General features: G+C 39.6%; 1 protein-coding gene across 1 annotated transcript in view; it reads left to right on the top strand.

Annotated features, from left to right (window-relative positions):
• ERBB3 (erb-b2 receptor tyrosine kinase 3) overlaps nt 1-12,722 on the top strand; it is a 708,562-nt gene extending 695,840 nt beyond the window's left edge. Inside the window, exon 28 of the mRNA XM_044083747.1 lies at nt 4,044-12,722. Coding sequence (XP_043939682.1) covers nt 4,044-4,762 — 719 coding nt within the window. The 3' untranslated portion in view covers nt 4,763-12,722. The remainder of the gene's footprint in view (nt 1-4,043) is intronic.
• Nucleotides 12,723-14,498: the final 1,776 nt, after the last annotated feature.

Below are 14,498 nucleotides of genomic sequence, written 5' to 3'. Positions count from 1 at the left end.
TGGGCTACCCCTCACACTTTTATTACACATTACAAATTGGATTTGGCATCCAGGGGTAGAGCATCCTTTGGCTCCACGGTGCTCAAGAGTATTTTCCAAAGAGCCATCCAAGAATAAGCCGCTAGGGACGTTGTCCCATATGTAAAAATGAAGGTGAGATCAGACTACCTAACATTAAGAAGTTATGCACTCCCATAACATTCCATGTTGGTAGTCCATCTCACCCTTCATTTTTACCAACCCGCCCTCCTGCACCCATCCTGGAAGATCTGGAAGTAATAATTTGGTTGCCCTTGGTTGGAGACCCTTTTAGTATTGGTTGCTTTTATGGTTGTTATTCTAGTGAGCAGCAAACAAGATCTGGGGATTGTACTGGTGCACCATGGGATACCTGCTTAGCAACGAGCCAACCAGAAGTCTTCCAGCTTGTAAATCAGCCGAGTCAGAGCCGAGGATCAGCTCCTAATCCATATGTAAAAATGAAGGGTGAGATGGACTACCAACATGGAATGTTATGGTGAGTACATAACTTCTTATTTTCTCCGATACTTTGTCTTCTAAGTCTACTATTTTTTGTAACAGCTCTTCTTGAGAACCTCATGCTCAGCCAGCCTTTTCTTCATTGAAACCTCTGATTTTTGCAGTTTTATCACGTCATCTGAATAGCTAGTTAAAGCTTCTTCTATTTTTCAAACATTTTTATTATTTGAGTTGGTATATTATGTTTCATTTATTTTACACACCTCTGAGTACATTTGAATTACTTTTTCTTCTAAATTACTGGATGCCATCTTCTGTACCAAACCTGAAACTTTAACTGATTTTGCTGAACAGCTGCATGATTTTCCCCAGTCAGTTTGCTCTTCACCCATACCTCTCAACCGTATCAAATTCCTCAGAATTTCTCGGTTTTGAGGCTAAAATAATAGGGTGTCACGAATTCCCGAGTGGCCCCTTGAAATCATGATTTTTTTTTCTTTATTTGCAATGCAGTTTTGTGAGACAGTGCCTGACAGCATATCAAGATGATACCCATTAAATCACACTTTTCGCTCGTGTAACTGAATCTTGGGCACACAGTTACTTTGACAACTGTTGGTTGGCTTAAAACATTTCACTTTTATATATACGTACAATTTTTCACAGTTTGCAAGACTAGTTTTGTAAAACAAGCACAAATATTCTTAATGCCATGAACTGTCAGTTAGCCTCTGCTGACAGTGTATACCACACAGTAACAAAGCTATACTTCTAACTTCACTCACCACAAAAGTGGACCAGGAATCAGGAAAGTTAAGTATTGCAGAAAAGTGCATTGCTAAGCAACACTTAGAGACCTCAGTGGGTGTAGCCAGCCCAGAATTCCAGCTGGGGCATAGAGTTATGATGAGCTCTACTACTAGTTTAATAGCATATACCTAATTGGAACACCTAATTTTATGTTAGAGTGGGTATTTAAAAAGAAATCATAGGAGATGGGTATATTGTTTCCTTTTGTAATGTGCAGGTGTACTTAACCAATCAATCTGGTTATCCTTTTTGGGAGTGTCTGGAAGCTGTATCCCATTGAAAGTGATTACAGGCAGTGGCCAGTTTTCCAGTTAGGAGTGGCTTGAAAATTTTCAGTAAAGTGTAATGTGGAAATGATTTGCGGGGGTTGAATAACCCCATCATCCTTTCCATGCACTTGATGTTAGGGCTAGGGTTAATAAAGGTCTGCTGCTGTGCTCTATTCAAGTTAAAGGCAGGAAAATAAGGTTCACTTTTTTAATATTTGATTATAGTGGATCCCTAATTGGCGCTTCTTCAGTTTTTAATTTTTTACAGCTTTCTGACAAGTACGTGTAAAACACACTTATCAACTGTCTAGATTTTTGCCTCTGATTTTTTGCTTTGTTCCTAATCAGATGTGTGGTTTTCTGGCAAATAACTGAGGAATGAAGTCCCTAAATAGACAGACATCTGAGTTTGACTTCAAGACACTTAAAAATACGTACAGTCTCTGCAGCAAGTATTCAGTTTTTCCAAGCGTTCGTCTCGTCTGATATAGCTGTAATTTCATTGATGTCTTTAAATGCCAATCCAAAGGACAGCCACAGGGGACAACTAACCATGGTGCTGATCATAAAATGATGTTACTAGTTTAAAATATTGCTGGGGTTTCTCATGCTGCATAACATTGCTTGTGTTGAGACTGTGAGTTTGGGTCAGGCACAGAGGAAAAACAAGTGTTTTCCTGAAGGACGGTGGGAGCGGAGAACCTTGCATGGCTCAAATAGGCTTTTGAATAAACAGAAGAGCCAACTGCAACCATGTTACTGAATAGCAAGCATCATGGAAGAGTTTGAAATTAAAGTAGATGAGCTGTGCCATGACCAGCAGGACCTGGAGCATGGTGACAGTATTTATGTAGTGAGTATTAGATGCATTTGCAGTCTGAGTTCAGTTTTTTGCAACAAACATTCATTTACTATGTATTGCCAAGTGATTATAAATTAAATGTATGCATTATGCATACACTTGTGCCAAATGGCAATTGGGAAAAAGCTTTGTGGCTTTTGGGGCTGCACCTGCTGCAGTGTCTGTGTGTTTGCGTGAGTGACAGTGTGTTTGTGTGTCCGTGCGTAGGTGTGCGCATAGTTGTTTGTGTTTGTTATAAATTAAGTGGCTTAGCTGGCATTTGTATAGTATTGTTTTTATTTCATAAATTATGAGCAATAGCAGCCTCTCTGTGATTGGTGTCATGTTCCATTATCCCTGATAGGAGTCTAAACAGTCTGGGTTCTGTGTACTTTTTGCAATGTACCCCTTTGCACACTGTATTGGTCCTTTTGAATATTAACACCTGATCTACAACTGTTTCCTAAAGTAATCCATTCACTTCAACCTTTTCATTAAAGGAGCATGTATAGTAGTAGTGCATTGTAATTTGTAGCTGCAAAAACATTGACGTGTTGACCTATTTTATATTATTTTGGATAGAATAACTCTTCATTTTCTGCCTTAGTGCTGTCTATTCCCAGACCTCTTCTGCATAGCTCAGTGTCATTTGCCCCTGATTTTGCCTCCTAGTCGTGACAAAAATTATGCGGTCATAACTTAATGTGCAGAAACTGCATGTTGTTGGTATCCTCAATTCCGCTGGACTGAGCAGGGTTACACAATTATGTATACAAATTTTATGTTAATCAGCACCACGATTTTTGGCTGGTTGTACCTACTTTTCATGAGCCTTTGTCCAGATTTTTAATGTTTTCAGGTTAAGAGGTATGTCTTCACCTTTTCTGGTTGATTTTCTTTCAGGTTCTCTAAATTTCTTCTTGTTGGCATTCAGGCAGTGTGATTAATAACTAGTAACTGAATTTTATCAGTTTCAATGGCCCTTTGTTTCTTTTTTTTTCTCTCAGTTTCTGTTTTCATACTGGGAGAGCTGAAAGTGGGCCATTGCTCAGTGTGCAGCCATCTTAGAAGTCTGGACTGCCCTCCTTGTTGATGCATATACTAGCAGGCAACCTAAGTAGTAGGTTAGTCTATGAGTTGGAAAGGCTTTCCATAAGGGGGAAGCTACTTGTGTTAAGGCTTCCAGCTCAGGATAGTCATTTATGAATCCCAAACGTGGTCAGTGTTTTGTTTTTTTTATTCATTTGTTTGTTTGTTTTGGTTACACTTAGTACAGATTTCAGTTTGCAGAGTTGTTTTAGGTACCTATAGTGTTTTGGGGCTGTATGTTTGCCTGTGTTTTATATATGCAGTGTGTGGACTTCTAGTCAGATTTAGTGATTATTGTAAATAAGGTGGGCTTAGGACATTTTTGTAAGGTTGATGCTGCATCAACGATAGCAGTGTGGCAGTAAAATTTTGATTGTGTGTAAAGATTGGTGATAAATAATATTTTTGCATAAAGTGGGCTAGGTAATTTTTTATCACTCTCATTTATCTGGGTCTACAGTTAAAATAAAGATGTATAAACTTTTGTTGAACAGAAGATGGAAGAACTGCTGCTGCAGATTAAAAATCTGTAACTTTATTTTTTTCTGTTGCAGATCGCTCCAAATCTACCAGCTGTATTGATTCACGGAGTGGCACACTGTCACGTTTGAAGACTCAACAATGTCCTGCCATTTTGAATGCACCTGAGGACCAGGGATATGAGTATATGAACAGGCAGCCCAAAATGAGTGGACTGAAGTGCAACCTGGAAGCAGAGGCCATCCAGAAAACAGAGCTGGGGTATGAATACATGGACACCAGACAGGATCCAGAAAAGATTACAGAACTCATGGAAAATGTAGAGCAACAAGATGTGTCTGGTGAGCAAAATGAAGATGATGATTATGAGTACATGAACAAACAGCCCAGACTGAGCAGGGCACTAAATAGTGCTGACAACCTTAGCCGTGCATCCATTCCTCAAGATGCAGAGGCTGAAGACTATGCATACATGAACAAAGACCTATCACAAACAGACTCTTCCATATCTACTCCAAACACTTCTTCTCATGAACTTCTGATGGTTCCACCTCAGCAGGAGTATGAGCATATGGACACAGTTGTACTGCCTAGGAATGCCAAGGTCACAAGTCACCATGGCCCTGAATACAAGAATTTTCCCAGTCAACTAAACTGCCAAAAAAAACCTCTCCGGAATGGGTATGTGAAGGTATCAAATAGTATACCATCCCCTGCAGGAGGCTCAGACTGTGCTTTTGATAACCCAGATTACTGGCACTGCCGACTCCTAGTGAAAACTGATGTGCAGTGAACCTAAATGCTTATGCCTGGCAGACACAAGTATAGTAAGTATGATAACAGCTGCTGGGGACATAAGGAGGAAAAAAAACAACATTGTGGATGCACAGACTCAGTCTAGGCTTCTTCCTATAAGGAGCCTAGTTAGGCATTCTCAGTTTACTATCACTAAGCAATAGCCTGCAGAACAAGAGCACCTCTGTACACAGCAGGAGCTAGTACCTGGAAAGCTATGCTAAACAAATCTTCAGCAGTGAAACGGCCCATACCTTGGCTTACTGTTTCTCATATGGTGAATAAGCATTCAGTACTGCAGTGAGACCATTATGCTACCTACTCCTGTGCTGCCTGCTGTGCCTTTTGGGGACCCTTCATATGCTTCTGGTTTTAGGTCAAGTGGTTTTAAAATCAAACCTAAGGTGCTTATCACAGAGGCACACAGTTACTGGTAGATTTAATGATGATGGAGTAATATTGTACATTTCTGTCACTGTAATAACCACTGTCAGATTGTTGCATTAGATTGGCTTCTCTGCACTTCTGCTCTTTGTGCCCTGGTGAGGGCTTCTGTATTCTGGTGGGCTTCAATTAGAAAAGTACAACATCTCCAAGTTTGCTAACAAAACACTGCATTCATTTATCACTTGTAGGAAGGTGAGGTTAATGTCTACCACCACCCTTCCACTGATGGATCTATAGCAATAAAAGGTATGCAGTAATAATTAGTGACTAGAATATTCTATTTGGAGAGAACCAAAAGACTAATAGGAAGGGTGCAGTGCAAGGCATGAACATTCATGCAAACAAAGCATTTTTTCTGCAAATAATGTACTTTGCTTGCTTTACAGTACATAGCACCATCAGTCTAAGCAGTATGTGCTAATATATATGTAATGTCACTGCATTCCTATTTTACTGATCAGGCACAATAAGGAGAAAACATTTTTTTCTAATCCCTTAGTATGAGTGTAATGGTATTTCAGCATCTATGGTAGTGTGGCACTCCCCATGAACCCTACTAAGTCTAATTTCCAGCAATTTGTTGGGGTTTTCTGATATTTAACCCTATTGATTGGGGTCACTGTGATGAGTGATGAAGTCATTGTAGTGGGAGAAGAAAAAAGTCAGGAAGCCACGACAGCTGCACAAAGAAGGCAGCTTGCTTAGTTGGTGGAGGCCCTGCCTCTTTACATGTCACCATACATTTTAGAGGCTAATATTGTAAGGCATAGCCACATCCAAGTCCCACAAGACAGCCTCCCAAACCTGCCATGTATCTAGCCTGGTTACTGTTCAGAGCTGTGCTGTCCACTGGGGCTACAGGGAATAGTCTGCTCACTACCAGCATATCATTCTAACCCTCTCCCCAAAACAAGTGACTAGGCAAAGCCTTGCCATTCCTGTTTTCCTTGTGCCAACTCCAGTAGGTGACCAAGTCACCAATCACACTTGGGTCAGCTGGATCATGTTCACGGCTTTATCCCTGTATGCCAACAAAGCTGGGAAAGGGACATCATATTTGATAAAATCACGCACTGTGACCCTTATGTTCAGTGGCACTATGGAGCATAGTAAAGAATGAAAGACATTCCTTTCATGTAAACAGTTATAGCATGTTTTAGCTGGCTAAGAAGCTTCTCCCCAATTGCAGAAACATGTAGCAGCTAGGGACAGATTGCTGAGCTGGTTCTGACAGCTGAAGCAACAGGGAGCAGATAGGACTTGGTGGAAGTGATAAGCAAATGTGCAAAGAAATTTACAGTGGCAATGCCTCAAGGCAGCAACAGACCAGATGCTGCTAGTTATGGTGAGTCTTAGGAGCTTGCATTACTGTGGTTCTTGCTAAATGTAATGTCAAGTCATACAGTACAAGACAGGCCTTTCTTCCAGGGGGTGTAAACACTCAGTACCAGAACTACAGGGGAGCAACATTAGATTCTTAAAAAAAAAAAAAAAAAACAGGAGATAGAAAGCCCAACATGTGGTGCTATTTCAGCCACCTGAACAAAGGCTAGCATTAAAAAAAAAAGAAACAAACTGGTGTCTGTGTTGGTAAACTCAAGTGTGAGTGTGCATTCTACAAGTAATAAAGGTACCCGATATGTCCAAACTGCAGGAAAGCATCGATTAAGTATGATCATAAGGCCTGGTAGTCAGTGTGCATCAGAAGGAGCCTGTTAGGGTCATGCTAATATCACACTGTTATGCTTGGGATGTACTACAGTGAGTATCCTATGAGTATGCTATGTTACTGATCTTCACAGGTTACCACAGACTGTGAGTGAAGAGATAACCTCGTCTGATACCGGAGAAGTGAAAAGTGTTCCAGGTATCTGCACAACCTCTTATATTTAACCATGTAATAGATAAATCACAGATAAAATAATTTCCTGTTATTTCCAAATGTATAAGCTACTTTGCATGTATTTGGAAGGTTGAGGGCATTTTTTGCACAAAAAACAGCCCCCTTGTGTGCAGCAAGGCTCTTACTTAATTTATCTGGCAGTTTCCCAAACAAGCATTAATCAAGTGAGAAGAAAAAGGAACTCTTCATGTCAAAGGAAGGATCACAATTCAGGAATTATGAAGAGGGAAGTCTGAATGCTTTTACCATATCTAGCAATCATTCATTAACTTTAGAGAGTCTAAAACTGATATGCAGTCATCAAGCAGCAAGCCAGGACTAGAGACATGTAGCCGGGATGTACTGTTGTGGGTATCCTGGTGTCTCTTCAGGGAAGACTGTGTAAGGCATATGGGTAAAGACTAAGAGTGAGAACTGTTTTAGCAAATGTAAATGTTTAAGGACGAACTCTAAGGCGACACTGTATGCTGAACAAAGTAACAATGATCAAAGCACTTATTATTTGACTTTGCTAATGAGTAAAGTGACTGTGAAAGGGTCAGAGCCATGAAAACCTTGTAGGAACTTGAGACATGCCTCATCACAACTGCTTCCTGTTTTTAAGAGTACATTGCAGTGCCTTCTTCACGTGTCAGCACTGTCATACATTTGTCCCATTGTTGTCTGCACTACAGCTTACCTTGGACTGTCTGTCACCTTGGATCATGTGAAATATATACTGAACATTTGTGACACACTGCTCAAGCTGTACACTGCCTCTCCTAAATGCTACCTCTACCTGAATTAAGCAACTGTATTTGTTTCCTTGATGGACTAATAGGTGACAGATCAGGTTTATATTTTATTTCAATCTAACCTGTTCTTAGAGCACTGAACAGCAACAGCCTAGTACCTGAACGCTGCTGAATGGAGTATTTACTTGTACAGGACAAAGACGATATTATACCAGAGGCTGGTAATGGTGCCAAGTGTGCTCTCCATGTAGATGAAATTAGTACTTTGACAAGGAAGGCAGTAAACACTAAAAGACTGTACATCATGGTTGCCAGCACTATGTTTTTTAATTCTAAATGGCCAATCAAATTAGCATGTAACTGAGCCAGTATGTAATTTGTAATCTTTTAATTAAGAAGCTTTCTATCAAATCATTGCTAGTATTGTGAGAGTTGAAGGAATTTAATGCCAGTAAATGTTTCTAACATGTTGTTTATCTTAAACCAAGACCACCAGTCTAACCAATATGTGACATTATTCCCATATTAAACTATGTCCTATATGTTCTATGGCAGAAATGCTTCCCAAAGACCATAATATATAGTATCTGTGCTAAAGGTAGAAGAAAAAGAAGTATATGCTGCATTCTTTATGAAGGAATAGGTAGGTAATAATGTGACTCCAGAAGAGGGCGGCTAACAATCCCTTCTACGTTTTCTTAACGTGGTGTGCTTCAGTTCTCTTTTACTCTTACATTACAGTAGGTTGTGGAGTGTGTGTGTGTGTGTGTGTGTGTGTGTGTGTGTGTGTGTGTGTGTGTGTGTGTGTGTGTGTGTGTGTGTGTGTGTGTGTGAGAGACTGTGTCTCTGTTTGTATTGAGGAACTGGATTCCATCAGCTCTGCCCAATTAATATGCTTCCTACTAACACAGTGTAATATAACAATGAAGGAAAGCATGGGACCTCCTTCAGAGCCAAAATAAAACCCTTTCACTCACCCAGTCAAGTCATTTCCTTTTGTATACTGTTCGGCCTGATTTAAAGCACCAGTTTCATAAAGGGTGCTAGATATACATTCTTCATCTGTATTACTAAATGAGTTTAATGAGGAAGATTTGTTTTGCAGGTCTCTGACTTCAGAATAATGGACTGTAGATCTAGCAGCTGTAATCAGTGTAAAATTGTCCATTTGCACTTCATGTCAGTAGAACAAATCCTTGTAAATGTCTGAGCACACTTTAACCATTCTGTAATGTTTGAAGGTTGTGATATCTTTGTTTTATTATTATTTTTTTATTTTGTGTCATTGAAACTGAATGTTAGGGAGGGGCAGCTCATGTGTTTGTTTAATGTAAAAATGAATCATTTTTAACATTTAAATTGCTGTTGCTATTATATAATTGTGTCACTGTAATGTGCACTAAATTTGCTACATAATTATATGCATTCCAGAAAAAAAATGTTTTGCAACCCAGGTTGTTATGAGAAGGTTGTGTCAGTCTGCAAAAGCAGTTCCCAGTGCACTTGCATTTATTTCCTTAGTAGCTATGATACAAGGTTGCATCTTGTTAACAAAAAAGTGCAGAACCAAAGTAATCCTTTTCTGAGAGATTTTTCCTTGTGCATTTCTTTCAGCTATGCATCATGAGTGGCATTTTACTTCTATGATCATACTTCTTAGCTACCTCATATAAGTAAGGATGCCAAGTGTTAAACTCCATCCCCATTTATAAAGTTTATTATGCATAAGCTGGGAGATAATATTATCCCATTCTACCTAGACTCTGTAACCATTGGCTATCTGTTTTGCTAACAGAGCTTAACCGTATCTGCTCGGCTATCCCATATTATGAATGTTGTCTCTCAATTTACTACTGTCTGTATATGCTGGGGAAAGGAACAATTTTTGTAGCTCATAGAGCACTTTGCTAATATCAATAAGTATTGTATTGTACTAGCAAGATCATTTGTCATTTTACAACAAAACTCTCTCCTGCAATATATTAGGAGGGACACATCTTATTTTACAATGGAAATGCCTGTCACCATCTTTTTAAAAGTGTAACCAGGTGTCACCAGTGTACTTGCGTGGGTATTTTTTTCTGCACACTGCTGAGAAACAAATTATCTTAAAAAGGCCAGGATGTCTGTAACTGGTTAAACTGATTCCTGCAGTATAGAGTTATGCACAACTTGCTTATGTTTGCCTATTTGAAAAACAAAACAAAAACCTTTATTTATTCTTTTAGTGAGCTACACATGTGTGAAGGGCATAATTTGGAGAGATTTGTCCACTTTTAAATTGTGAGGTGAGATGCGGGGTCAGCTATACAAAGCTGTGAGTACAAAATGTAAATGTCTTGCTACACCCCTGCTGCTGTTGAATTATTACTAACATCTGTGAGTATTAATCCTTTTTACTTTTCATTTTGTCAATATGCCGTCATTTCATTCTGTTGCTTTTACATCACAACATGTAATGTTTTGGACAGTAGAAGTATGTGTGTGCGTGCGTGGATCCTTGCATGCATGTGTGTGTGTGTGTGTGTGTGTTTGTGTGTGTCTGTGTGTGTGTATGCGTGCATCTGTGTAAACACTCACTTGTGTGAGTGTGTGTGTGTTTCTCTGTCAGGTTTACTTCTTTGACAGTACACAAGACTTCCTAGTTTTAGGATTCATTCTCATTTTCCTCACTCAAAGTCGTAGTATCTGGATTTATGCAGTCTGTCCTGGATCGGTATTGTTAACTGGATGTTTCCCAATTCCTAATCCCATCTTTTCCAAGCAATGAAGGATTCATTGACACTACAGACATGTGTAATCTTGTAATAGGAGGTGCATACATGAGTACTACTGACCAGCACATGCAGAATATCTGAGCTGCCTGAGTAGCTATATCAGTGTGCAGCATGCATCTGTGCATCTGTGATAAAAAATATACCTCATGCTTTAGTAGCAGTATGATCTTGGCTTCTTCCACACCAGATTACACAGACACAGAACTTGCTTCTGTAAAAGAAAAAAGTCAGATGCCTCTACAGAGATTACTGCTGCTGCAAAATCTAACCTTCTAAGGGCTGTCAGGTAACAGCACGTACAGAAATCTGTGTCCTGCTCTCTAATTCCACTATGACCATAGACACACACACACACACACACACACACACACACACACACACACACACACACACACACACACACACACACACACACACACACACACACACACACACACACACACACACAAGAACCAGATAGTTTGTCAAATACTGGAGGGTGTTGCTGCATTAAGCTTTACAGCCTTCTTTTAAAGTAGCTCATTTGACTTTCTGTGCATTGCAGAATGAACAACCATGACATGTTCTCATCTGTAGTGATTTTATTTCCTGTGTTTTATGTCTAGCACAGCAGTTTAACTTCTGCAGAGAGACTCTTCAGTCTGCTGCAGTTGAAAATCTTGATTTATGTTTCTATCAATATAACTAAGATGAATTCATGCCCCCCTCCGAAAAAGAATTCTGACAAAATTCTAGAAGCATGCCCACTGTGTCTCATACCTGAGCTGTTGGGGTCCCTACTTCAGACTGTACGTTTGGAACCTACATGAGGTACTTATAAGCTGTAGATTGTAGGCGTTTCTGCAAGCCATGTCACAGCTTCATGTTGCAGGGATCAATCTTGATTTCTGGTGACATGGAATTTATATGTTCTCCTCATATATGTTTTTATTAGGTACTCCTGTTTCCTTCTACCGTCCCAGGGTGTACTACTACCCTAAGCTGCCTGTATTTACTAATGTATAGCCTGAGTCATGACTGAAAAGTATATGTGAAGGAGCAGGTTCAAGTACCCTATTATCAAATAATTAAGTTAAACATGTATTGCATTTTGGGCACAGAGGACTGGAGTTCTGGAGTGAAAGGCTGGAAGAATGTGTGGACTGTTGTAAAAAGATGTATGACACAAAAAGAATATTGTTCCAGATGAGTAATGTTTCATGTCAATGTTAATATGTTTTCTAGAAGAGTTTTAATGTCAACTGATTCCCTGTAGCTTCACTATGATGGGAGGAAAAACTATAGGCAAAAGCTGCCTGATGATTGCTGTGCAAATCTTGTTAGTGTTTTCAGTCCTGAATACCTTCAAAGTGATTTTTTTGTTTTTGTTGCCTAGGGACCTGTCTGAACCATCAGACCTCTCCCCTGGCTACTGTACTGGCCCATTTGTTTCTCGATAGGCCAGTTTGTTTCCTAGTGGGTGAGAGATGAATGTCAGAAGTGAGCTGTCATCTATGGTGAGATCAGGGATGCTTGTGATATAGATTCCCCAACCACCAAGCTGCAGATGTAATACCAGCTAATGGATGCATGTGTGCGTCTGTGCTTGTTGTCCCAAACTGCAGTGTTAAGTGCTGCTAGGCAAGTAGTGGATGTCACAGTCTTCCACATTGAACCGAAATTACCCCCTCCCCTTTAATAAATGTGTCAACATCAGACACTTCCATACCACCACCTCCAGCACCAAGTTGCTAAATGAACTCAGATCTTGTGGGACACAGGCAGGGCTTTATTCTTCTGTACCATGGAGCTAACTAGAAAGCAACATCTGGCAACAGAATGCATAACTTTTCACTCTTGTTGTAGCTCAGGAGCCCTCTCATCTGCTGGATCATTTTCTGACCCCACTTGGTCATCAGATATTAAGTGTTATAGTCTTTGCCATGAATATCCACTATTGGCAAAACTTGTTATATGATACTATTTTGCCAAATATTTGACTAATTCACCCTTGGGTGGCCACGGTGGTGCAGCGGTTAGCATTGCCACCTCACAGCAAGAGGTTCTCCGGTTCGATCCTCGACTGGGATGCCTTCTGTGCGGAGTCTGCATGTCCTCCCTGTGGTCGTGTGGGTTTCCTCCGGGTGCTCCAGTTTCCTCCCACATCCCAAAGACATGCTGTAGTTGGACTGGACACTCTAAATTGGCCCTAGGTGTGAGTGTGTGCCTACTGTGGAAGGTTGGGCACTGGGCTAGCACCTCGACACTGTAAAACTCCACTGCCAATCATGAGTGGACAGGTGATCTGCTGTGGCGACCCCTAACTGGGAAAAAACGAAAGAAGAAGATTTGACTAGTTCACCCTTCTGATTTTCTCTGGTCTCTGCTCATACTTTCTTGCAAAATCCCTTTCTTATTGCAGATGCACTATGTATGCCTTAACTGCTTAGACAGTTTTGCACTACAAAGAGCACACCTTATTGATATTATCAAAGTCTATGTGTTTTTTTCATTTTTAAATATTATGTAACAACATGCACTGAAAATGTAAATGGTCTTGCCTTTACTTTGTTCCACTCATATACATACATTGGAAACCAATTTGCATATATTCAATTCAAATTTTAAAAAGACAGCTAAATGTCAGTGTAAATGTTGCAGAATAATAATGGTAATTACTGTATACAGAATGTAAATCCGTTTCTTTATGTGTCTGAGTAATAGTAATTTGGCATATACCTGTAAACTTGAACAGTCTGGGATCACACTCTGCTTACTCAGTTTAAAAGTTCAGTAACTATGAAAAAAGAAGCATTGCTTTACACATCTGAATTGTTACTGCTGCAGACAGAATAAAAACATTGTCAGACTGGAAAGCCATTTTTACTGGAATGTACCTTGCCCGCTTCTGAAGACTTTTTGGAACCAATAGTTTGGTGAAGAAGCCTTCCTATTCTTCTGATTTGTCAGAGCTGTAAGAATGCATCAGACAACTCTGATACAGCTTTGAAATGTTTTTTTTTTTTTTTTTTTTATAATTGTTGGAAAGGTCTGATGAAGGTATCTCCATGAATGCTTAAACTTTGGTACTTTTTCTTTTTTAGCACTCTGAAAAAAAAATCATTGAAGGATTTGCTTCCATTTTCTGTTCACAATTTTACAGAAAAATAATAAAATGATAAATATAATAAATGTTATCACCCGTGCAGGGTTTGTCTTTATTGTATGTTTCTGTTATTCACACTGCATTGTACTTTTTCTGTATACACACATTTAAATGATTCTGAGTAAGCCTGCTGGTATTGAGGAAAAGATATCTCTCACAGTGATGGCAACCTGTGCTTAACAACAAGTCCAAAGTGGTAGAAGGAAAGCTGAGGGAGAAAGATTACATGTTTCGCCGCTAAAGGCACAGCCCTTCTTTCAGGAGTCAGGTTACATTTAGCACTGTATCACCACAGTATGGGTGTAGCCGTAGTGGATTTTAACAGACATAATTTTGTTAATCAGGCGTGCCCATATGCTAAACATATTCTTTTGTGCATTAACTGTTGTAACACATGTAAACTTGAATGCATTAGCTGCTTTTTTGAAATACTTTTTTTTCAGAAATTGATGAATTTTGTTTAGCTGCGCAATGAGTAACTTGTTTTTATGCCACTGTTTTTTCCATTTTCATGAGTTTTTATATTTGCAGCAGTTGTTAAACACCGTGAGTAAACCCACAGCTCTCTTCTGTGCACTGTTAAGAGTTGCTTTTGTCATATGTTTAGCTGTAGCCCATATCGGGCAATGTTGTATTCCTCCTTCAAAAACTTCACAGCCTGAGCTAGTCAGTAAATTCCTGTCATTTTAGTTCTAAGTATACAGGAAGATTTGCAGTAAATGTTGCTG

This window comes from Protopterus annectens, chromosome 9.part0, assembly GCF_019279795.1.
Source record: "Protopterus annectens isolate FY-2018-M chromosome 9.part0, PAN1.0, whole genome shotgun sequence".
In the NCBI taxonomy this organism is placed as follows: domain Eukaryota; kingdom Metazoa; phylum Chordata; order Ceratodontiformes; family Protopteridae; genus Protopterus; species Protopterus annectens.
This window is presented reverse-complemented; position numbering and strand designations above follow the sequence as displayed.